This window comes from Mustelus asterias, chromosome 10 (assembly GCF_964213995.1).
Source record: "Mustelus asterias chromosome 10, sMusAst1.hap1.1, whole genome shotgun sequence".
NCBI classification, from domain to species: Eukaryota; Metazoa; Chordata; class Chondrichthyes; order Carcharhiniformes; family Triakidae; genus Mustelus; species Mustelus asterias.
Genome location: NC_135810.1, coordinates 77,260,877 through 77,287,103, shown reverse-complemented (window position 1 = coordinate 77,287,103; position 26,227 = coordinate 77,260,877). Strand labels below are relative to the sequence as shown.

The following is a 26,227-nucleotide window of genomic DNA, read 5'->3' as shown; positions in this document are numbered from 1 at the left end:
GATTTACAGTTACATTAATTTTGAACATCCCTACAAGTGGAAATATCCCTCCCTACCTTTATCATCTCAAGTCACTTCATAATTTTGAAGATCTCCATTAAGTCAATCCTCAGCCTTCCTTTTGCCAGAGAAAAAATATCTTTCCTGATAGTTATGACCTCTTATTCTGGTAAATCCAGATGAAAATCTATTTTGCATCTTCTCCAATGTCTGTGTATCTATTTTTGTAATATGTAGACCAGAACTGTGGACAGTACTCTGTAGTCTAACTAAGCTTTGTATACTTTAAACATAATATCCCTGCTTTCCAATTGTATTAATCCAGTACAAATTTTCTGGAAAACACTTGCATAATTCCCAGTGACACCAATAAATGGCTTTATCTTATTTTGCCAGCTGAATTTGGGATTGAATTTTCAGTTTTGTGTATGTATTTTTGTGTGTTCATCAAGTGTTAATGGTTTGACCATTTTCTACTAACTCATTTAAGAGTTCCTGTTTGTGTATTGAAAGAGACAAGAAGGGCAGATTAGAGGAAAGAAAAGTAGTGGAAAATATGAAAGCACGATGACTTGAATGTTGTCAGCATTTTTTTACTAATTATCCTGGACGTCGTGTCAAAGAACAGGATGCGAAGTTGCTTCCTCATTCAGTGGACAGAATGTAGCTAGTTTGTGTAAACAGGGAGTATTGGGGTTTAAGTGCTCTCCATTTTGACATTGCATAGAACTGATTGGTGACATTAAGAATCAATCATTGTAACATTTGGAGTACAAATCTCACTCCCTATCTAAATACATTATTTTAATAAAAGATTCTAGAAGTGCATCACAATTTAACAAAGCCCCTGGTAGCATAAGCTTGCCAGTAATCTAATGTTTTTCAAAAGAAGACTTTTTAACACTGCCACCAAATGCCAAGAGTTAATTGCCATGACACTGTCACAATTTAATGGAGATGGCCTTTGAAGAAAATATTCCTGGATGGAAAAACATTTTTTTTCTTTCATTGCTCAGGGCCTGGACTTAAGCTTTGCAAAATATTATCAACCTTTTCAAGTTTGTGTGGAAATAACCTGAGCGAGCAGTCCATACAGAAATCATTTTTTGTTTCTGTTACCAGTTATTCAAGATTACTGATAATTAGGTGATTTTTGTACTTTTCTAAACTGGTCTTTTTCCAGTAATTCCAGTAAAGAATTTTAAATTAAACTGCCTTAGTTGAAAGACATAAGACTGGGTTGCTATTCTGGTCACCGGCAGTACATCCAAGTGGTCTTGCATGTTTTGTGGATAAAGTTCATGCACTTTTCTTTTCGAGGAGTGAAGAAACAGCTTCCAATACAATCTCCACTAGTCAAGAGTCTTGGGAATGAAAAGGGATTGAAACATTGCTTGTAATTAAATGTGTGAATTAACACTTTTATTCTCAGTAGTGTAGGTCCTATAATTATTAACAAATGCTTACCATTCAGGCAGCAAATTTGCTGCAAGGCATTAGGGACATGGTAATTGCAACTCATTAATTTCGGTTCTTTTTTAAAAATTTTCCTTTGCAGGAATGTTTGTGACAGCTGCAGGAATCTCCCAGCGTGCACCTGTTCACTGGTCAGAGAATGTGATTGGAGCAGCTGTATGTTTTCCTTATGTAGTAGCTCTTGATGAAGAATTTGTTACTGTGCACAGCATGCTTGACCAGCAACAGAAGCAAACTATTCCATTCAGAGATGGCCACATACTGCAAGACTTTGAAGGTAATTCAAAGGAAGTACCTTTTGGCCAGCGTGTGTTCAGTTCCTTCAGTATCAATAGTTACACATTTTTGAGGCAAGAAAGAGTGTCATTTAGAAACTTGAAAGTTAAGGGTAATGGAAAGAGCACTTTCTGTTACATAATTAAGCTGTGTCCAACCTCAACATTCAAAAGCTATGCAAGCCTACTTGACAAGCGACATTGACTTATTTTAACTTCTTTTGCAATTTTATTTCCCCATTGTGCTTAGATTTCACTGTCACTCTTTCAGAATAAAATTTAAGTTCTGTAAAGACTATTTTCCTCCATTATGGAGTTCAGTAATGTATTGCTTCTAATTGTGGAAGCTGTGACATGATATATTTATATAGCTTCTTTAACCCAAAGTGCTTCACAAGAGCATCCTAAAACAGAGTACGACACCAAGCCACATGAGGAACATTCGGTGAGATTTCCAAAAATCTTGGTCAAGGCGTATCTTCAAGGAAGAAGGCAAGGTCGGATGCTATAGAGAGGAGAGGTGTAAGGAAGGCATTCCAGAGCTTGGAGGCACAGTCACCAATGATGGAACAATTAAAATTGGGGATATGGAAGAGGCTAGAATTATGGGAAAACAAATATTTCTAAGAGTTGTTGGCTGGGGGAACTTAGAGGTAGGGAGGGGTGAGGCCATGGAGAGACTTGAAAACAAGGATGGGAATTATAAAAGTAAGATGTTGTGTAATGTAGATCTGGTGAGATACAGTTGGATATTATCATCAAACATGTGAAAACTAACACTGTACCGTGCCAATTTAGATCATTAAGCATATGGGTGATGGGGAACTTTCGAGTTAAGACACAAACTGGAGAGTTTGGATGACTTATGTTTACGGAAGGTAGAATATGGGACACTAGCCAGGAATGTGTTGGTATAGTTGAATCTAGAGGTAGCAAAGGCATGAACAAGAGTTTCAGCAGCAAATGAGCAAAGATGTGCAAAGTGAGGACCTTTACGGAGGTGGAGATGGGCAGTCTGAGTGATTGCCCAAATATGGGTCCAGAAGCTCATCTCAGTTCAAAAATTTTTTTTTAATTCATTCGTAGGACATGGGTGTTTCTGGCTGGCCAAAATTTATTGCCCATCCCTAGGTGCCCTTGAAGAAGATGGTGGTGAGCCACCACTTTGAATCGCTGCAGTCCATGTGCTGTGGGTTGACCCACAATACCGCTAGGGAGAGAATTCCAGGATTTTGATCCAGCAACTGTGAAGGAACAGCAATATATTTCCAAGTCAGGATGATGAGCGGCTTGGAGCGGAACTTGCAGGTGGTGGTGTGCCCATTTATCTGCTGCCCTTGTCCCTCTAGATGGAAATGGTCATGGGTTTGGAAGTTGCTGTCTAAGGATCTTTGAATTGCTGTCTTGCATCTTGTAGATAATGCACACTGCTGCTACTGAGCATCGGAGTGGAAATTTGTAGATGTGGTGCCAATCAAGCGGGCTGCTTTGTCCTGGATGGTGTCAAGCTTCTTGAGTGTTGTTGGAGCTGCACCCATCCAGGCAAGTGGGGAGTATTCCATCACATTCCTGGCTTGTGCCTTGTAGATGGTGGATAAGCTCTGGGGAGTCAGGAGGTGAGTTACTTGCCACATTATTCCTAGCCTCTGACCTGCTCTTCTAGCCACTATATTTACGTGGCGAGACCAATTGAACTTCTGGTCAATGGTAACCCCAAGGACGTTGACACCAAGGTTGCAAATAGACTGGCTTGATCTTAAACTGTTGCCAAGGTGAGGGATGTAATCAGCAATTACCAGATGGAGATTGGTGCAGGGACCAAAAACAATTGCTTCAGTCTTCCCACTATTTAATTGGGGAACATGTCTGCTCCACCAGTGTTAATGCTATTGTAATTATATTATTAGAATCACAACATCGGGCGTGTGAGACTCAACAAATTCAATGAACTCTATAAAGAAAAGGTCTGTTTCTTGGTTTTGACTTTACCATCAATCAATGGTTCTTAGTAACATCTGGTACTGGAGGGCAGTCTGATAATTTAGCGATAGTGGAGGAGCTGAGAAATCTGGTGAGATACAGTTGGGTGTTATCAGCAAACATGTAAAAACTAACACTGTACCTTCGGATGTTGTTGCCAAGGGGCACCATGTAGATGAGAAAGAGGAGGGAGCCAAGGATAGATTCTTGGGGGACACAGCATATTAGGCTTTATTAATATGGGCATAGAGATCAAAGGCGAGAGAGTTATATTAAACCTGTAAAGAGCATTGGTATGGCCTCCACTCTAGTGGTATGCCCAGTTCCAAGTGCTGCATTTTAGGATGGATGTGTAGACATTAGAGAGAGTGCAGTAAGTAATCATGCGAGTGGTTTCTGGAATGAGGGATTTCAGTTCCATAGATTGGAGAAGTTAGAACTATTTTCTTGCAGGCTAGGATGTTGAGAGGAGATTTGAGGGGCCTGGGCAGAGTGGATTGGGAAAAATGGTTCCCATTGGTGGAAGGATCAAGAATAAGAGGGCACAGATTGAAGGTAATTGGCAAAAGAAGCAATGGCAACATGAGGAAAATCCTTTTCAAGCGGCAAGTGGTTAGCATCTGGAACGTGCAATCTGAGATTGTGATGGTGACGGGTTCAATTGAGGCACTCGAGAAAGTTGCATTGTTATCTGAAAAGGAAGAATGTGCAGGGCTGCAGGAAAAGATTTGAGTGGTGCTAGGTGAATTGCTCCTTCAGACAGCCAGCATAAATACAATGGGCTGAATGGCTTTCTCCTGTGCTGTAATCATTCTGTGATTGTGTAACAATACAGGAGCAGGAAGAGAAGCATTGCAAGTAATTCTCTGGCTACAGTTTGATAGGTAAGGATGGAATTACATGAGAACTTGGAGAGGTGTTGGAACAGAATAGTGTGGTCAGCTGTCAAAAGTTGCAGACAGGTCAAGAAAGATGTGGAGAGAAGGTTTACCTTTATTGCAGTCACATAGGATGTCATTTGCGACTTGATGAGAACTGCTTTGGTCCTGTGGCAAGGACAGAAACCTCTTTGGGGTGATTCATGCATGGAGTTCTAGAAAAGATGGGAAGAGATTTGGGAGGCAACAAGATGTTCTAGAACTTTGGAGAGGAAAGGGAGATTGGTGATGGGACAGTTGTTTCAAGTTCAATGAGAAGAAGGGTTTTAAGGAGCGGAGGGACAACATCTGAAGAGAGAGAACTGTTTACAGCAGCTAACATGGAAGCCAAGAGGGGCAGCTGGTTGATCAGTTTAGTGGGAATAGGGATGAGGGAGCAGGAGGTGGACCTCATGGACAAGATGAGCTCAGAGAGGGCATGAGAGTAGATAAACTAGAGAAAGATGTGAGTTCAGGGCTTGGACAGGAGGGAGTGTTAAAGGAAGTTTGGTCAGATGGGCTAATGGAAGTGTAGGCTGCGGCAGAGGCAACTGATCAGAATGTCTTGATCTTAGTGTCAAAACAGTCCGTGATCTCTTCTCTCTTGTTGGAGGGGACAGGGAGAGATGTTTAAGATTATTTGCTGTAGAGAAAAAAAGTCAGGGTGTTATCTTTGCATTCCAGGACGATGCTGGAATAATGAGCAGTTCTTGCAGATGAGAGCAGAACCTGACAATGTTTTAAGGGTCCATCAGATCTGCTGGCGAATGACTAAACAAGCTATCCACCACATTCTTTTGAATGTGCGTCCCTTGGATTGAAGGATGCTGAGATGAGGGTTGTGCCAGGGTGAGAGAGAGAGAAATAGTTTTATTGGAGGCTGGGGCAGGAAAGGTGTGGGGGTAAGGGTGCAGTTGAGTAAATCAGTTGCTGCAGAAATGTTATGGTGAACAGTGAGCCAAAGGTTTTTTAGTTGGGATATTAAAAATGCAATTGTAAGTTGAATTGGGGGTAGATCCAGGGTTGGACACAGAAGGAGGTAGGTCAAGGAGACTTGGAAGTGGTGGTGGTGGTGGGGGGTGAGTGATGTGAGAAAATGATCAGAGATGGCCTTAAGTTGATACGTTGGGGCTAGTGACACCAAGTGAGATGGCAAAGTCAAGGGGAAGGCTGAGAGTATGGGTTGGGAAGTTTACACAGTCAAAGAGATTGAGGGAGAATGAGGGCCGTGAATTCAGTGTCATCTTAGCTCAACTCTTTGAAACTCCCTCTCCTAAATCTTTTTTTAGAAGCTTTTTTAATACATTTGTTCCAACATGAGCCATTTCACTTTGCAAATTGCCACTGTGGAATATTTTTATACTTGAGGGCAATTGTTCTTTCAATGAATGGACTTAACTGAGTAATTTTTGGGGGTTCAGATCAACTTATGCCACAGTAATAAACTCAAATAATACTTAACAAGGATCAGTCCAGACGTGATAGACTGGTACAATAACATGTCTCCAGTGCAGATGAAGAAATATTAAAGAGAGAGGCCTATGGCCCATCTATCTAATATGAATGGATTGAGTTTTACTTTCAGCACAATGGCACAGTGGTTAGCACTGCTGCTTCACAGCACCGGGGACCTGGGTTTGATTCTGACCTCGAGTGGCTGTCTGTGAAGTTTGCATGTTCTCCCCGTGTCTGCGTGGGTTTCCTTCAGGTGTTCCGGTTTCCTCCCCGAGTCCAAATTGTGCAGATTAGGTGGATTGGCCATGCTGAATTGCCCCTTATTGTTCCAAGATGTGTAGGTTAGGGTGATTAGTGAAGTAAATGCGTGGGATTATGTGGATGAGGCAGGGAGTAGAGCTGAGTAAGATGCTCTGAGTCGGCACAGACTCGATAGGCTGGCCTCCTTCTGCACTGTAGGGATTCTATGATTCACTGCTCTATCTAGCAGACCATTCTGGTATGAATCACCTTCTGGCATGATTCCTGAAGTTGGCTTTTGCACTAATGTCTCTGTTTCCTTCTCTCATGATTTATTTTATGATCATAATCTGGATTCACTTTTTCCCATTCTACTTAATACTAGCAGAAAACCAATCGACACAAATCAGCCTCTGTCACTGAAAAGAAGTTGAAGCACTTCAGGGTCTGAAAGGTGCTGTGCCTCCTTCCTTTCCTTTACTCCATCCCTTTCTCCTCTTCCCTCCCTCCCTCCCCTCACTTCCCTCAACCAACCACCCCAACACTTTTTTGTCACTGATAGGATTTTTTTTCCCTCTTTGCAGGGATAATGTGTGTTGCTCAAGACCCCTGAATGATGCATTTAACATATCCAGGTGGCTGCAACAGTTCCAGGATTAGTCCCTTCAATTGCAGGTTATGCTGCAATCTCAGCTTGGGCACTGACAGATCAATCTTTCATTCATTCATGGGACATGGGTACTGCTGGCAAGGTCAGCATTTATTGTCCACCCCTATTTGCCCTTGATGAGGTGCTGGTGGTGAATCACCTTCTTGAACTGCTATATCCCATGATGTTCCAGGATTTTGACCCAAAAACAGTGAAAGAACAGTGATACGTTTCCAAGTCAGGACAGTGTGAGATTTTGAGGATGGGACTTTGGAGATGGTGGTGTTTCCACACTTGGTCCACTTGTTCTTCTAGGTGATGGAGGTCATGGATGCTGCTAAAGGAGGCTCAGCAATCTTGTACATGGTCTACACTGCAGCCACGGTCCATTTGTGGTGGATGGAGTGCCAATCAAGTGGGCTGTTTTGCCTTGGAATCCCTCCATAATTCCTAGGGCTTTTTGGGAGTGCCAAAGAGCCAATCTGTCATTTCCCTTCCCCCCATTGATATATATCTGTGGAAAGATCTGACAATCTGGGGAATCTTGTCACAACAGGTGCTTCTGGTGTTGTTGTTCCATTATACAATTTTGATGTATTTCTACATTTTGATTTTCTGTACTTTGAGCACCATGTTTATATCCTTCCCAGTGGTGTGAAGCCAGCCAAGCACAGGTGGGTTTCCACTGATAGCATCGGCAGGCAAGAGTTCTGCCTGCTGTGAAAATCTTTGTTATTAGAATTTTCAAAGTATTGAAAATTTGTAGCAGTCAATACAGCAAAATGAAGGTATTTAATACAAGATTACATTGTAGAGGATATGACATGGGAGTTGTGCACAAACGTACATTTATTTTATCCCAATTTATCAACTATTTGGGCTTGAAAGGACAATGTATGTTGATTAGTTTTGTTCCTAATGGCAGTTTTGTGCCTGAGATTACTGAGCAATATTTGACTTGTAACATGCGATTTCGGATAATTGCTCAAATCTTCAGAACAAAACACTGGGTGACTGTATGGAGTTTGCACGTTCTCCCCGTGTCTGCAGGGGTTCCCTCCGGTTTCCTTCCACAGTCCAAAGATGTGCAGATTAGTTGGATTGGCCATGCTAAATTGCCCTCTAGTGTCCAAAGATGTATAGATTGGAGGGGGATACTGAGTAAGATACTCTTTTGGAGACTCATTGCAGACTCAACTGGCCAAATGGTTTCCTTCTGCACTGTAGGGTTTCAATGGTTCTAAAAGCAAGTTATATCCTAGAATCTCTACAGTGCAGAAGAGACCATTCAGCCCATCAAACATACACCGACAACAATCCCACCCAGGCCCCACCTATTTACCCCACTAACCCACCTGACACTCGGGGTAATTTTGCATGGCCAATCACCTAACCGGCACATCTTTGAATGTAGATGCTAAAAACACTCAGCAAGTCAGGCAACAGCAGTGAAGAGAGCAACATTTCATAAAGGTTGTCTCTTGCCACAGAGGCAGTCTGACTTGTAGAGTGTTTCCAGTATTTTCTGTTTGAGTTTTAATCTTTAAATTGACCTTGAATTTCAAGATTAGATCAGAATGAATTGTATTTTCTCTTAATTGAACAACATAGACCATGTCGCAGATGTTGCTTAGTTACTTGCATTCACCTTTTGTTTTTGGCAGTATATTAGTTAAATCATAAATTTGCAGATCTTGATTTGTTAGGTCTGTTACTCAATAGGAAAACTAATTTTAGCCACAAGTAAAGAAGTACATATCCTGGTACCTTTACCTTTGGAAAAGCAAATTCAAGATCTTCTGGCCAGTCAGAGAGTAGAAGAAGCACTAGTCCTAACGAAAGGAGCTCGACGGAACATTCCAAAAGAGAAATTCCAGGTTAGTAGGATTTTAAGTGAGGAAATTGCTAACTCTGTTCTGTTAAATGTAAAGACCCATGTTTATTTAGTGTCTTCAAATGGTGAATATTTATCTGGGTCATTCGTTGTTTTATATCGCTTCTTGTTGCTCCACTGATGACTCTTCATCCACATCAAGTAATACTCGTTTTTGCTTATGACAAATAAACAGGGCCGCCTTGATAATTACCTATTACTGACATGGTGACATACATCTATCTGTTGTCCTTATTAATTAACATTGCTGCAGTTCAGTATTGTCCCTAGGCTTCCTACAAGCTTGTTGCAACATGAAAGTGAACGTGATGCATTCTATATTCTCTTCAAATGTGCTAATATTTAGCTGTTTTACTCTAATCAAATCTGTGTATTTAAAATTTTAAAAATGCTTTTTGTGAACTTTGAGTACTATAGATACTCCTGTGCCATTGATCGTTATTAATAATATGTTGGGAGTGAAATATTAAAAGTGTTGTGTAATAATGAATTCGACACCAGAATAAAACTGGATCACAAATTTAACTTGTAGTATGAAAAATGTTGCTTTTGTTGTGTATATTGAAAAATAATTGAGGTGTTTGCAGTAGTATTTGGTTAAAGATTTTATTGCATGATTTTGTTATGGATTGAATCAGTATTCTTTTGCAGGAAAGTGTGTTTATAAATAACACTAATCTCAGTGTGCTAACTTGTGAAAATTTATATAGCCCCAGTTAATTATCCATGTTGATTCTTGTAAGGCTCCAGCTAACTGTTCATAGATATTTGACTAACCACCTCTGTTTATAATATTTAGGGTATGTACAGAAGAATTCTGCAGCAAGCAGGATTCATACAGTTTGGCCAGCTTCAGTTTTTAGAAGCTAAAGAACTCTTCAGGTATGAACAGCCCTGGTACTATGTAGACTTCGTTAATGGATGCCTGGTTTTGTTTGTGTTAATTCTAAAGTGTTTGCATACAAATATAATTTCCTTTAATAGTTTGCATTAATCCCACTGCTAGGGACCTTACAATAGAAATATAATGCATGTTTCTCAAAAAACTTTTTAAAAACTTTTAAGCAACAAATATTGTATCTGATAAAAGCAAATTATTGTCGTTGCTGGAATCGGAAACAAGAACCGAAAATGCTGGAAAATCTCAGGTCTGACAGCATCTGTGGTGAGAGAACAGAACTAATATTTCGCGTTTGGATGACCCTTTATCATTATATCTGGCTCTGACAAAGAGTTATCCGGACTCTAAACGTTGGCTCTTTTCTCTCTCCGCAGATGTTGTCAGACCTGCTGAAGTTTTCCGACGTTTTCTGTTTTTGTTATATATGGGAAATTAGTTGACTACTGCACACTAGATTATACTTACTAAATCTATGTTTAAAATATTGTTTTTGTTTAATTTTTACTAAATTCTTTAATTATTGTGTGATTTGAAGAAGAAATTAGATATAGCTCTTGGGGCTAAAGGGATTAGGGAATTTGTGGGGTGGGGGGGAATTAGGATATTGAATTCGATGATCAGTCATGACCAGAATGAATGCAGAGCAGGCTTGAAGGGCTGAATGGCCTACTCCTATTTTCTATGTTTCAGTGTTTTTGAATAATAGTTGAGGGGGAGAAGTGTCCAAATATCAAGTCCAGGAAGGCAGTAACCAACCTTGTTACGTACAAACTGCAATTTGTTCCCTTATGGTATTTGCTTTACGTGATTCAGTATAATTACAGCAGCCACTCTATTAGTTCAGTGCTGTGCAATCATTGTCTTTAATGGTGTTTAACGAACCTTTGCAGTTGTTATCAAAAATTTTCAGAATTCTATTTGTTCTGCTGTTTGTCTGAAGATTCAACTTGGGTAGTTCTGTCAAACAATCTTAAATTAACCAGGGCTCTAAGTGTCATAGAATCATAAAATTGTGCAGCACAAAAGGAGGCCACTCAGCCCATCATGCATGTGCTCTTTGAAAGAGCTATCCAATCAGCCCGCTACCACTCCTCCAGTTACAATGATTAGCACTTTTACTTCTGTCACTTATTAGTTCACATCTGGCTATTTAATGCCTTTTATCGACAAAATAGTTCCTTTAGGACTGCCTGAATCAATTTACTATCCACATGAGTGTATTTTATTCAACATTGGTAGCTTTTGTTTATTTTAATTTTGTCTTTGTCAACAGGAATGGCCAGCTGGATGTAAGAGAGTTGATGTCTCTCTATCCGCTACTGCTTCCTTCAACCTCTACATTTATCCGTTCCCATCCCCCATTGCATGAATATGCTGACTTAAATCAACTAATGCAGGGTGACCAAGAAAAGATTACAAAGTGCAAACGCTTCCTTATGAGCTACTTGAATGAGATTCGGAGCACTGAAGTAGCAAATGGTTATAAAGAAGATATCGACACAGCTTTGCTGAAACTCTATGCGGAAGCTAATCATGACAGTTTGCTGGATTTGTTGGTTTCTGAAAATTCATGTCTCTTAGTGGACTGTATTCCCTGGCTGGAAAAACACAAAAAGTATGTAACACAGCTGTCTTGTATTTTCTTAAAATTTGGTGGGTATCATAACCTTTTGTGTTCTGGGAACATAAGAAAAGTGGAGGGTGTAGAAGGCCATTTGGCCTCAGCAATGTTCATCCCTAAGTATCTCAAAGCAAGATCCAAATTAACCCTATGATTCCTGCCTCTGGTTTGTTTTTGATCCAACAGACCATTCCAAAAAGTAAAAGCTCTTCCTGATATCTGCATTAAATTAAATTTTACTTCATTTCTATTTATTTCCAGTGATCCTGCTTTCTTAGTCTTAAGACTGAATACATTTCTGAAGTGATCTGACTAGTTTGCACTGCCATAGCATAATCTCTAGATTTACACTATACTGTTCTGTTTCTTATCCTTACATTTGAGCTTTTCCATTGCTTTTTTGCATTTATCAGACAATGAAAGAGACATTTTAATTATTGTTTCCATATCACTTTTTCTAAGCTATTTTCTGCATCTTTAGATCTGCTTATTGGATACTTATAAACCACTTTACTTTGATCCTTGTGTAATATGAATCATGCATCCGGTCTGTCTTTTACTAAATCAATAGAATTGGCAAGTTTGGTTTGTTTCTATTTGGACTGGAAACAAAGTCCAAATGAGTCCTGTGATACTTTCCAAATGATTACTGTTTTTCCTATTTCTTCTTTTGGGTGGGCATGTCTCTTGCATTTTCAAAGATTTAAAAGCTGCAGTAAATTAAGAATAATTTAGTTGGAATATTTAAATCAGTACATTTACTAAATATTCATTAAACAAAGCAATTTGCTATCTAATTTCTTTTGAAGTCAGCCTGATAGCAGTGGCGAGATTGGCTACCAATGACTTGATGCTTAGTTCCTAGGTAAAGAACAAAAACATAAATGGGGGCCAAGAATAGGCAACTTGGCTCTTCAAGCCCACTCCACCTTTGTGAACTATTGCTGTCTCGAATATACTCTAACTATTCATACGCAGCTCTGTGAAATAGCGTTCCAAAGAACCATAAACCTCTGAATGAAAAATATTTCTCCTCATCACAGTCTAAAATAATTAACCCCTTATTCTGAGATTGCGTACCCTAGTTTTAGACTCCCCAGCCAGCGGAAACATAATCTCAGCGTCTATCCTGTCAGTTCCCTTAATATATTATTTTAATTTCAATGCGATAACGTCCCATTCTTCTAAGCACCACTTTCATTTCTTGTGCTATCTAGTAACTTTGTGATTTGTATACAAGGAAACAGTCCCTCTGCATATCAATATTTCCTAGTCTTAGCTTTTTAAAAAAAAGTTCTGTTTTTTTTCTATTTTTTGACTAAAGTGAATAACTTTACATTTCCTCACAGTACATTCCACTCACCCAACCAATCTATATTCATTTGCAGTTTGTGCCGTCCTCCACAGTGTACTTCCCCGCCTAGCTTTGTATTGTCAGCAAACTCAGTGTTACACACTTTCCCATTTTAATAACTAATCTAGATTGTAAATGGCTGAGACTCTTAACATTGACCCTTGTGGCTCCTCGCTATTTACACCCTGCCAAGCTGCAAATGATCTGTTTATTCCTACTCTCTCCTTTCTGCCCATTATCCAATTCTAATCCCATGTGCTCTATGTTTTTGGTAATAACCTTGAAAGTCCAGATACATTATTTCCATTGGTTCATACTTGCATTCTCTACTAATTGCCAATCCTAAAATATGTTGAACATTATTTGCCTTTAAATCTATATTGACTCTGCCCAAAGTGTCTTCTTATTATGTCCTTAATAATAGGTGTTTGCATTTGCCCTGCTATTCGTGTCAGGCGAACTGGCCTATAGTTCCCTGGTTTATTTATTTCTTCATTTTTTTGATTAGCAAGATTATGTTTTCTGCTTTCTAATCCATGAGAGCCATTCTAAAATCTAAGGAATTCTGGATGATGAAGACCACTGCATCCCTGATTTCAGTAGCTATCCCTTCTAAAACCCCAAGATATAGGCCATCAGGTGTTGGGGATTGGTCAACTTCTGAATAATTTCTCTAGAACTTATTTATCTTAATTTCTTCATTCTCACTAGATCCTCCTGCATTGCACTATTTCTGAAATGTTCTTTGTATCTTTCTATTGTAAAGGCAGATGCAAAGTATTAATGTCTCTGCCATTTTCTTGTCCCCCATTATAATTTCTCCTTCTCTATCTCTTGGTTTCATACGTTTACTGTCACCAACCTCTCCTATTTATATACCTGCTGAGCAGATTGTAAAAGCTTCTATGCCTCTTGTTGGTCTGCACCAAATCTGTTTTTTCTCTCTCAACTTTTCTCCTCTTGCTGAACTCCAAAATCCTCCTAATCCTCGGGCTTACTTTTTTTTTGGCAATACATTAACACCTCCCATCTGGAAGTCTATTGTTCAGAAACACAAGTTGTCCGCAAATATTTTGAGCAGATCCAAGCAACTGAACAGTTTATGACCCCAAGAAGTAGCGTGAAAAACTCTTTAAATTCTTTAAATGGAATTTAATATAATGGAAGATAGAATATTTGGATAAGTAAAACCATTTTTATTACTGCTTTATAATGTGTTATCACTGTTTTATGCTTCAGTAAATGTTTATATTTGCAGTGTTTCTGGTTCACAATCTAATAAGACATTTCTATATTACGGAATTACATTACATTCTAATGTAATTCCGTAATATAGAAATGTATTGGTCCTAAACATTCCAGTGAATTATAAGCTTCTTCCTTTAATCTATTACCATCTTTAACTTCTCTTGTTAGTCAGGGTTGGATAACTTTTCCTGTGGGCTTTTATTCCTGAAGGGAATATGTATTCATTGCAAATTATGAATAATGTCCCGACATAGTTTGCCATTGCTTATCTGCTACCTTATCTTTTAATCTAACCTAATTTAGCCAACATGCCCTTTGTACCCACGTGGTTTGCTTTATTCAGTTTAAATCCTAGTTTTGGATTTAGCTATATCAGATCATGGTCACTTTTCCCCAGTCTCCTTTGCTATAAGGTTATTAATTAACGCTGTCTAATTGCACAAAACTAGATTTAAAAGAGCCCATTCTCCTGTTGATTCATTGACAGATTGACATAGAAAACTACTTTGAATGCATTTCATGATCTCCTCTATTACCACAAATCTGGTTTGCCCATTCTAAATGACGATTAAAGTTCTCCCTGATTAGTCTCTCTTCCTTTTCACATACACTTTAATTTATTGATTTCTATTCTGCCTGATGCTACAATTATTGTTGGGGATTATAAATTACTCCTACTAAATGTTTTCTGCCCCTTGTTAGTTGAACCCATACTTATTTAAGGTCCCTTCTCTCTGCTGTCTTTTTATCCCATCCTTTATCAGATACCCATATTGCCTAGTGCTTTTAAAAATCAAGTTTCCTGGAAGTATTTATTGGTCACCCTTGCACCATGATTCTGTAACGGCTATTGGATCAAACATATTTATTTCTATCTGTGCTAACAATTCACAATGAATGCTTCAAATATGTGGTTAGAATCATAGAAACCCTACAGTGCAGAAGGAGGCCATCCGGCCCATCGAGTCTGCACCGACCACAATCCTGCCCAGGCCCTACCCCCACCTATTTTACCCACTAATCCCTCTAACCTACACATCCCAGGACTCTAAGGGGCAATTTTTTAACCTGGCCAATCAACCTAACCCGCACATCTTTGGACTGTGGGAGGAAACCGGAGCACCCGGAGGAAACCCACGCAGACACGAGGAGAATGTGCAAACTCCACACAGACAGTGACCCGAGCCGGGAATCGAACCCGGGACCCTGGAGCTGTGAAGCAGCAGTGCTAACCACTGTGCTACCGTGCCGCCCTTAGCTTTTAACATTTTTCCACTTTTCCCTGATGGCAGCCATTGTCATAAATGCTTATTACCTTTAAGTTCTCTGCTTTTTCCTGAGCGAACATGCTTATTTTTACCCAAGCTGTTTCTCTATTACAACCTTGCCTTTTCTCTTAATGCTTTAGAATTATCCTTTTTCCTGACTCCTATACTTCCCCACATTAGAGTTTAAAGCTGCTTGACTTGGGCCATTTCAATGGCCACTTGATTTAGGGGTTGTGGAAGGTGAGTGTGCGCGGAAAGATGAACAGATCATCTGTATCTCGAGGTTAGAAACACCATGGAAGCAGCTCTAATGTAGCTTTTACTTCTTGAAATTTAAGTGATTGCTGACGTCTGATGCAACATACAATATCACCATCTTAAATCCAACTAAATGCTAAAGCCCTTAAACTTTTTAAGGCGATTTAACTTATGTTTTTTCTGAACATAGGTATTTTGCACTTGGTCTTCTTTACCATTATAATGGTCAAAATGAAACAGCACTACAGGTAAGTTGATATTTACACATCTTATTCGAATACCATTATTACCCGCTGTGCTGTATTTTCTGCATTGGTGAAACTCACTGGCAGAAATAGACTTAACTTTCTCAATTAGTGAGTGGGAGTGAGGAGAGGGGTAAACGTGAATAACATTGGTAATTGTGGAATATGACAACAGTTGGAGCAATCCAGATATTTGCCTTCTGGCTATTCAAATGGGCGAAAGTAGTGATAGAAGTTAGTGGTCAGCGGCATACCACTAATGTAGGTGCTTTTTATATAGTGTGAGACGTATGCTCCCGTAAACAGTTTCCCCAAGCCATAGGGGTCCCAGACAGCTTTTGGTGAATCGAAGCAATTTCATACTTTATTTGCAGCTGGTTGCAGGGCACCCACACTTAGGGAATGCAGTGGTCTTAGTGCAACATGAAACAGCTTACAACTATGAAGTGTTGATGGGTCCAATACAGTGATATTCAATAGATTCTTATCCCAATTGGGAACAAGCAATGACCAGGGCAAGTGAAAGTACGTTGTTGTAGGTGGTGATGCCACAATGTACAATATGTACTTAGCTTAGAAATAATCCAAAGTAAATAACTTACTGTTAGGACATTCATTAGGATTCCTGCAGAGAAGGTTCATGATTATTATGGCGGAATGCTGGTCTTAATGTTCTGACTTGGAGATTTTGCTAGTTATGGAATTAGAACATCACATGTAAATGCAACAAAATTGAAATCTGATCGAGGAAGATCAGTCACTACTACATCTAAGAAGAGCATCTATTTAATATTCCTGATTGTAACTGGGATTTCACCTTTGCTCCCCCCCCCCAAATAAAACCCAGTAGAGACCACTGCCCAAACATAGGGCCAATCCAGCAACATTGGTGTGAAGATCACTATCCAAATCTACTATTGGATGGCAACTGTAGTTGCAATCTGCCCATGACATTAGCGAAGCGAAAGTGCCTTACATGCCTGATTGCTAGAATGGTGTATTAATGTATAGTCCTGTAAATATTAGGTGATCATAATATTGGCTAGCATGGCAATAATTTATATGGTGTCTTTAACATTAGAAAATGTCTCAAGGCACCTTACAGGAGCATTATGAAACAAAATATGACACTGAACCACAAGGCAAAATTTGGTCAAATGACCAGAAATTTGGTAACAGAGGTGGGTTTGAAGAAGGGACTGAAAAGAAGTAAGCAAGTTAGAGGGGCGGCAAATGTAGGTAAGGTATTCGAGAACTTATGGCCTAATCAGTTTGCGTGACCATCAAAGGTAGAGTAATTAAAATTGGGGCTCTTGAAGCCAGAATTAGAGTGCAGATCTCTTGAGTATTGTGGGAGATGGAGAAGGACGAGAGTTTTGAAAATTAGAACGAGAATTTTAAAAGAAGATGTCTCTTGTCCTTAAATGCCCCTTGACTGAACAACTCTGGGTCAGTGAACCTATGGTGCAATAGGTGAATAGGTCTTGGTATGAGTTAAGACATGGGCTGCAGAATTTTGAAAGGCCGCAAGTTAACAGATGCTTGCACATGGGAGCCCAGCCAGGAGTGTGCTGAAATAGTTAAATCTAGAGGTAACAAAGGCAATGGCGAGGGTTTGAGCAGCAGATGAACTGAGATGGCAAAGTTGAGCAATGTTACAGAGATGGTAGTTGGTCTTGGTGATGGTGCAAATTTGAGGTCAGAAGCTGATCTTGGGATCAAATGTAACACCACGATTGCAAACAAATTTGCTTAATCTCAGACTTAACAGGGTCAGTAGTTAGGGATTGGAGCTTGGAGTGAGGCCCAAAAAACTTCCACCTTTCCAATATTTAATGAAAAACGTTATTGGTAAACATGTATGAAAGTTTTCAGCAGATTAACTCCAAGCCTTTTGTTTTTCTACCTTTTATTCATGTTTTTTAATAAATATTTCTTAGCACAGTCTAGAAAACAGCAATAGAAAAGATTCCGCATTTTGGAGACGTTAATGTGATTATGCAGATCGTTGTTGTATTAAGAAGTCACCTTCACTGAGCAGTCAGGAACGTGCAGGCTTTGCAGTGACTGTGAATGCAGAATCAATTTAAAATTCCCAGCAGGCATGGAGAAATCAAATCTGGATAAATGTGCCCCTTGGGTATAACCCAGTTCATACCTGTGTTGCTTACCATTTTTGAGAACATTGCAAATTTCTGAACTGATTGTCAGTTTGTCTGTATATAATTAACACAAAACAGACTTGGCTTGAAATAGTTTTTAATGAATATTAATTTCTCAAGTTATAGATTTCCCAGTTTATTTGAAACCTAGATTAGCGCTGTCTGCATTGTTTGACAGCTTACTGCCATGGGCAGCACAGTGGCTAGCACTGCTGCCTCACAGCACCAGGGACCCGGGTTCAATTCCGACCTCGGGTCACTGTCTGTGTGGAGTTTGCACATTATCCATGGCTGCGTGGATTTCCTCCAGGTGCTCCAGTTTCCTCCCACAGTCCAAAAATGTGCGGGTTAGGTTGATTGGCCATGCTAATTTGACCCTAGTGTCAGGGGAATTAACAGGGTAAATATGTGGGATTACGGGAATAGGACCTGGGTGGGATTGTGCTTGGTGCAGACTTGATGGGCCGAATGGCGGCTTCCTGCACTGCAGGGATTCTGATTCTAATACACCACCTTTCTTTGTACCATCTTAAAATGCACTAAATTCTAATACCGCTCACTGCAGAATTTATTTTATTGTTTGTCCTTTTCAACTTTTAACATTTTAATACATCACATTCTTTGTCATGTTCCTTTTTGATGTAATGATTACAGTGTAAAATTTGAAATTTGGTGCAAAATGAGATTCATTCTTTAAACATCACAGAGTGCATCTTTTCAAATTGAATTGTAGTACTTCTTTACCTGATATATACTGTCGACAGTATTGAAGAATGCTTCTTCTGTCAGGTACCATGTTTCCTTCTGTGTAAGGGTCCAGCCGCCTTGTTCTTCATGATAATTAACAAGCATCTTTCTAGTTGCTTTTCATTGAATTCAGTAGATGTCAATTATGCTGAGCTGATGTTCACCCTGAAATGTAAAGATAAGAGTTGATATTCTAATTGGCATTAAGGAATGTCCAGGAGGTTCTTCACTGTTCAAAATTAGAACCATTATGGTACAGAACAAGGTAATTTGGCCCATTTGAATCGGTGTCAGCTTTCTGTCGAACAATCCAATCAGTCCCATTTGCCCAGTCCATCCCCATAACCCCGCAAGTTTATTTCCTTCAAGTGTCCATCCAATTTCTTTTTGAAATCATTGATTTGTCTCCTCTTTCACCATTCTTTTAGGTAACAAGTTCCAGATCATTACCACTCGCTGCACTAAAAATTATTCCTCTCAATTCCTCCTGAAACTCATTCCCCAAAACATCAATTCTGTGTACCCTCGTCCTTGTTGACTAGGGGTCTGCCCAGTATTTAAGTTATGGGAACAGTTTTTTGTACACCTGATCTAAAGCTGTCATAATCTTGTATATCTCTATCTCCCCAAAGTCAGTTTTACAATTCCAGCTATATAACCTTGTAGCTAAAATCCCCCGTCCTTGGAACTATTCTGGTAAATCTGCTCTGAACCCTCTCGAGGACCTTCAGATCCTCCCTGAAGTGTGGTGGTCAAAACTGAACACAATACTTTAGTCGTGGCCTAACCAATAAGGGTTCAACATAACTTCACTCTTGTACTCAATGTTTCAGTTAATGAAGACCAGCATCCCATATGCTTTGCTAATTGCTCTCCAAATATGTCCTCCTATCTTCAAGGATCTGTGCACATGAACCGCAAGGTTCCTCTGTCCCTGCACGCAATTTAGAATTGTACTATTCAGCCAATATTGCCCCTCCTTGTCCCTTCTGCCAAAATGCATCACCTCTCAGCTCTCTGTATTAAATTCTATCTGCCACCTGAAACATTTCTTCTTCAAACACTCATTGTTATATTAACTTTTCCTGTCAGTCCACTTTACCTTGGCTAGTTCCCCTCTCATCCAATGAAATTAGCCCTCTTTCAGTTTAGAAGTTCCACTTTGGATAGTTCCTTGTTCTTCTCCATTACTAGTCTGAACCTTGTGTTAATCATTCTTACCTGTGTGTTCCCTCACAAGCACTTGCTCCATTTGACCCACTTCATTTCCCAGCACCAGACCCAGCAATACCTACTTCCTAGTTGGATTGAGAACATATTAGTCAGGGAAATTCTCCTCCACACATTACAGAAATTCTTTCCTCTCTGCCCCCTTTTCCTTTATTAAAACATTATATTAATCAAGATTTGAGTAATTAAAGTTCACCATATTCCCCAAGTTGATGAAGCTAAACAGTCTATGTCTGGTTTTGTTAGATTGCCAGTATCCATTTATCTTGCTTTTTCAACTGAGGTTTGTTTTACCATCAATCAAATTAAATTCAACATTATCAGGGAATCCTTTTTACTTCTGAGAGTTGAGGTGCTTAGATCAGCTTAATCAGTAATGTATTAATCAGTTTGTAATCCTACTTTATTCACTTAGCATCCTATTTTCTCCCCCTTCCCTTCCTTTCCTAATTTGAAGAAACTGAAGCCAAATGTGACTCGTGTTCCATCCACAATCAACTAGCTCAGTACAGATCAGGGATTGAGCCTGTAGCCTGGATCAGAAAAACAGAAGTTGAGGTCTTTATCCTTCAAGCTACTGGAGGAACTGGTTGAAAAATGTGTTGATTTTCAACTGGAATCTGAGTTGATATGTTGTGAAAGAGTTTTTAAATGGGTAAAGGACAGGATGGAGAGGTGCTGTGATTCCAGTAGGATGATTATTGAGATGCTTAGAGGGGCAGGGAAGATGGAAGTTACCAGTGGATGAAGTGATGAGCGTTAAGCAAATTAAGAAAATTGTCATGAATATGTTGTTGCAGTCATGGCAGATTTGAGAGAGAAAATTGTTTGGAGCTTTATATAGCATCAGTGGGGCCTTGGCAAATCAATTGAAAGACATATATTCACTTTATTACTTCCGTTCACGTTTTTCATGTTAGCTGGACAGTGTATCAGGAATATAGACAAGCCCAAACCTGTTCCTCCTTGATATCCACAAGCACTTTCACTGGAGCAACCAGAAGTAAAAATCCTGGTTAGATGCTGGGTACTGCAAACCAGCCGTACCCAAGTCATTGATCCACACTGAACTTCAAAACAAAGTGAGAAAAGCAGCCCTGATTCAAGCTAACTACTTTGTGCTACATTTGTTTTCAACTAATGTTTTGAAAGTTCATGACAATAGCTACCTGCATTTATATAGTGCCTTTAACATGGCAAAACTATTTCATGGTAGTGTAATCAAAAGACAATTGCACAGAGATCAAGATAATGGGATGGCTAAAAGCTTGGTCAAAAGAGGTGGCTTTTAAGGAGAGTCTTAATGAAATGGAGGGTGATAGAGATTTAGGTCAAGGAAACCTGTATTTTAATTGTTTTGGTTTCCACCATAATCCTCATTTTAATTTCACAAGTGTATTTAGTACATTTTTAAGATGGCTACTTGGGTTAATATAGGATCCAGCATGCAAATGCAAAGGAGCAGTGTTAAATCTCTACAGATTGAACTGCAGTTAGATTTTGGGTGCCTTACTTCAGGAACAATGGTAGGATAATTGAGCAGATATAAGTGAGATTGACTAAAATACCAGAGATGATAGGATATGAGCAGACATTTTGTTATAGAGCCAAGAACATTAAGAGGAGAAAAAGCCAAATTTTGCAGGTACTGAAAATCTGAAACAAAACCAGAAAATGTTAAACATTCTTTGGTGAGAATTGATGTGTAAACACTTGAGGTTGACACCTGACGGGAAGTCCTTTGGTCAAAACTATAAGAGATTACAGCTGCAGGACTTTAAAAAAGGCAAAATATGCTTGCTGAGAGTGTTGTTTTTCCAGTCTGTGTTGGGCTGGATTGGAAAGGTGAGGAAGGCAAAAGATGGAGGTTAAATTGGAGTAAGGCAGGTAACTGAATTGAGTAGTGATGGGAAGCTTGAGTTATACTTGTGATTGGAACAGGGGTTTGACAAAGTAGCCGTTTAGTCTGTGATTCTCAGTTTTAGAAGAGAGCAGATTGAGGTGTTTAAGACTTGGTGCGTCCCATTTAAAAGTTAAAGTTTATTTATGAGTCACAAGTATGCTTACATTAACACTGCAAAGAAGTTACTGTCAAAATCCCCTCGTCGCCACACTCCGGCGCCTGAGGGTCAGTTTAGCATGGCCAATCAACCCAACCCGCCCATCTTTGGACTGTGGGAGGGAACCCACGCAGACACGGAGAATGTGCAAACTCCGCACAGTGTCCGAGCGGGTCCCTGGCGCTGTGAGGCAGCAGTGCTAACCACTGTGCCATCATGCCACCCTTACCTTATTAAATTCCACTGTTTGATCAGCCATCAATTACAGCATTGTTAGAGGGGGGGAGGGGGGGGGGATGGGGAGAGTGAAACACATACCCTGGAGGTACCCCAGAAGATGCGCAGGGTGATCCTCCAGAAGTCCCCACACCAGGACTGCCTGGGAATTACCTGGAAAGTTAAAACTTTGGATGGCCAGTTACCTTGCACTGGGAACCAACCATCCATCCAATAATTTAAATCAGAGACTTCAGATGCTTCTGACTCCCTCAGCAGAATAGTGATCCAGGAAAAGTAAGAATTAAAACCACTTCTAACTCCTGAAGACTCCATACCAATGACACTACCACTTAACATACACACTTATATTCTGCCTATCTTCTCAAAGTGATTGGGACTTTTAAACTTGCCTGTTTTACGGTAGCTTATGCCTTAAAAAGGAAGCATAGATTCACTTCCCGTCAGGTGTCAATTCAGTTACCTGTCCCACTGTGCTGTACAGCTGTGCTGCCCTAGACTGAAGTCCTCGGCACCTTGCTGCACTGCACCATTCTTACCAGACCTGAATTGGAAGAGTGGGCGAGAAATGTGCAGCTCCCGATTGAGACAAGTGAAATAGAGTGGAGTGGCAATCCAACAGTGAGTTCCACTCCTCAGAGGTTCTGGTCCATTATGTCTGATAATTTGAGGCATTTATACAACTATATGTTTTCCTTTCTTTTCCTCAGTTGTGGGTGAAGATAGTTGATGGACAGCTCCAGGATGCAACTCGTTCAGATCTTTTTGAGTATATTGTGGATTTTCTCAGTTTCTGCTCTAACCATGAACTGGTGTGGAAGTATGCGGAGTGGGCCTTGCAGAAAAATGAAGAGGTTTGCTTTGTTTTTTTTTAATTTCATGGATGTAGGTGCTCGATGAATTGTCTTTGCCTTGATTTTTTTATTATTGTTTTGCAATCTGGTCTCATCATCTGAAAATTTGAATGCACAATGTACAAAGGGCAACTTGCCCTATGGTAATTTACAAATGCAACTTATTCTAATGTATGTGTATGTAATGTATGTTTTTTAAAATCTGAATTAATTTCACATGGACTAATCTTGTAGCACAAGCTGAGCTCGAGTTGCATTTATTCCAAAGTATAGCTTAAATAAAAGGGTATATTAGTTACTATCATGAGCAGTAACTTGAGAACATGGTGCACATTCCTACAGGCTGTACGAAATGAGGCATAAGGATAATGGGTTATCTTTAGTTTGAAAACTGAAAAATTGATACAATAATCTCAGCAATGTGTAAATCTGTTTTATACAGATGTGTGGCACGCTTTAAAATAAAAATCACCACCTGCTTATGAATTAGGAAATTTAGAATTAAATACCAAGTGGCTTCAGAATCGATAGTGAACAAAATTGTGGAAGACGTTTGGGGGGGGGGACATCTGAGCTAGATAGACCCGCTCTGGGGAACGCGACCTGTGACTGTCATTTGAGTCTGTTTCTGAGTAGATTTTGTTCGACCGAACAAGTCGGCTAGCACACTGGGATAGGGGAGGAAAGAAAGAGGGCTTTTTATTCCCTGTAAACACACCATCTGTAGGCAAGCTTATGTCCTGTGAAAAGTTAGAATAATCTTGTCAGTAGGGGGATGGGGTGTTGTGGTAAATTAAGAGTCCCTACAGTGACATAGTTATCATTTTGTTGTTGTGGTGTAGGTTGGCATACAAATTTTCACAAGGCGACCTTTGGATGAAAACCAGACAAGCCATATGAATCCAGATGACATTGTCAACTATCTTCATAAGTACAAGAAAGCTGTTGTTGTATACTTGGAACACTTAGTATTTGAAAGAAATATTCAGGTAAACCTTCAGCAAACCTGTATGAATATGGAGCTTGGAAATCAAAAGTTCTGCCCAATATTTATGGTTCATAAATGTGAGATATGATATTCTATATGTGGGAAAACCCAACTGACAACTTGGGGCTGGATTTGATGTGCAGGACGTGTTTCTGATGGTGGTGGGGAGGGCATGTAAAATAGGACTGGTGCCAACCGTGTCACCTTCACACCCACCCCCTGAAATAAAATGGGCTTGCTTGCAGTCCTGGCAGTGCCCACTAATGTGCTCTTGGTGTTGCCAGGACTGCTGGAGCTGTCGGCCAGTGCAATTGGCCAAAAGCTCCTGAGGGCAGGACTTCCACAGGAGGGAGGGGCAGAAGTCCACCCGTAGCACATTATGGCTGTGGGTCCAGGCAGGCATGGGAGCAAGGTACACGCTGACTTTGCATCTGCTGGATGTGTAGTGCGAACCATTCCCCCCCTCTCCCCCCCCCCCCCCCCCCCCCCAGCAAAATGTGGGCCTTAGTTTCTGCTGGAATATTTAAACTATGCAGACACTCAGCATTAATGGAAAGCTGAATTGTTCTGTTATCCATTTGCACCAGATGAACAGCTGTCACTTGTAGTGGAATATATTCCTTAATTTAGAAATTTATGGCTGGAAATTGATTTTTAGCATAGTTGACCACAAGATTGATTTTCAGAAGAGGAAAGCTATTGACCCTGCTTAATACATGCACCCAGAAAGATCATTAGTCTCATACCTATCTCTCCCCTCCAGCCCATCACAGCATCCAACTGTTAAACAATTCAATGGATTGCTTTCATTTCAGTGTCTATACCATTTGTTAGTCACTGGTGTGATGAAATTTCTGACATCAATCTGAAATATTCCCTTCACTAGTTTGGATCTGTGTCCTTTTTGAAATGGTATTCTGGAACAAATGTATTAGACTGAATCTCTTTAATCATTTACCTAAAATAAAAGCAAAATACTGCGGATGCTGGATCTGAAACAAAAACAGAAAAAGCTGGGAAATCTCAGCAGGTCAGGCAGCATCTGTGGAGAGAGAAAATAGAATTAACATTTCAAGTCCATATGACTTCGAGCTGAGTTTTTCCAGCGTTTTCTGTTTTGGTGATGATTTACCCACTTTACCCAACTCCTGCTGTATTTCCAGAGTTGCCTCTTTGTATTCTACAACCTCTCCTTGGTTGCTATGTATTTTGCTCTGGCCACGGTTCTAGTCGTCCAAATCTAATTTGATAAGCATATTGGGATGTATGGAGCTGTAGAAGACAATTGTCTTTTTGGCAATTTGATAGCTCTCAAACGGTGTATAAAATTTCTGTTCATTTTTATTGCCTATTTTAATCATAGTGAATTATGATCTATTTGCATCTACAGAAGGAAAAGTACCACACTCATTTGGCTGTATTGTACCTGGATAAAGTTCTAGGATTACACTCTCAGACAGGGAGCATGTCAGAAGAACTAATTTCAGCACGTCACAGTCTCAAGAATCTGCTTCAACACTCTAATCTCTATAGAGTCCATCTTTTGCTAGGTAAATCCTGCCAACATATTCCTGTTAGTTCAACACTTCAAAGTGATGCAAAATTAAACTTGTAATATTGAAACTTGCCTTAGTGGCTTGAAAGAAATCTCTTTCTATAGCCTGTGCTTTCACTGCATAAAAGGAGAAAATGGCTAAGTATTTTCAATGTACCATCTTGTTTCTTCCAAACTCAGTGCTGGATTTATCTAGCTATCTTGGCAAGAGTCATTCTCAAACCCAAGGGTTCCCACAATTTTCATTCATCCCTTCAGTAGTGAGCTATCCTGATGACAGCTGATGCCAACTGCTGGAAGGCCAACAAGTAACTCTATGTAGGTTGACATGGACCGACAGGTGGTACAGTGGTTAGCACTGCTGCCTTAGTGCCAGGGACCAGGGTTCAGTTACAGTCTTGGGTGACTATGGGGAGTCATTCTTCCTGTTTCTGCATGGGTTTCCTCCAAGTGGTCTGGTTTCCTTCCACAGTCCAAAGATGTGCAGGTTAGATGGATTGGCCATACCAAATTGCCCCATAGCATCCAAAGATGTCTCGGGTAGGTATGGTAAATGCATGGGGTTATGTGGATAAGGGTGAGATGCTTTTTTTGGACAGTCAGTTGAGGCTTG

At 39.9% G+C, this 26,227-nt stretch overlaps 1 protein-coding gene across 2 annotated transcripts in view; it reads left to right on the top strand.

The window, feature by feature from the left end:
- Nucleotides 1-26,227, top strand: part of tgfbrap1 (transforming growth factor, beta receptor associated protein 1) — a 48,948-nt gene that overhangs the window by 15,556 nt on the left and 7,165 nt on the right. For both annotated transcript variants that reach the window (XM_078221970.1, XM_078221971.1), the window contains 8 exons: nt 1,559-1,753; nt 8,715-8,869; nt 9,686-9,768; nt 11,061-11,402; nt 15,727-15,784; nt 22,928-23,071; nt 23,914-24,060; nt 25,450-25,609. In XM_078221970.1, coding sequence (XP_078078096.1) covers nt 1,559-1,753; nt 8,715-8,869; nt 9,686-9,768; nt 11,061-11,402; nt 15,727-15,784; nt 22,928-23,071; nt 23,914-24,060; nt 25,450-25,609 — 1,284 coding nt within the window. The remainder of the gene's footprint in view (nt 1-1,558; nt 1,754-8,714; nt 8,870-9,685; nt 9,769-11,060; nt 11,403-15,726; nt 15,785-22,927; nt 23,072-23,913; nt 24,061-25,449; nt 25,610-26,227) is intronic.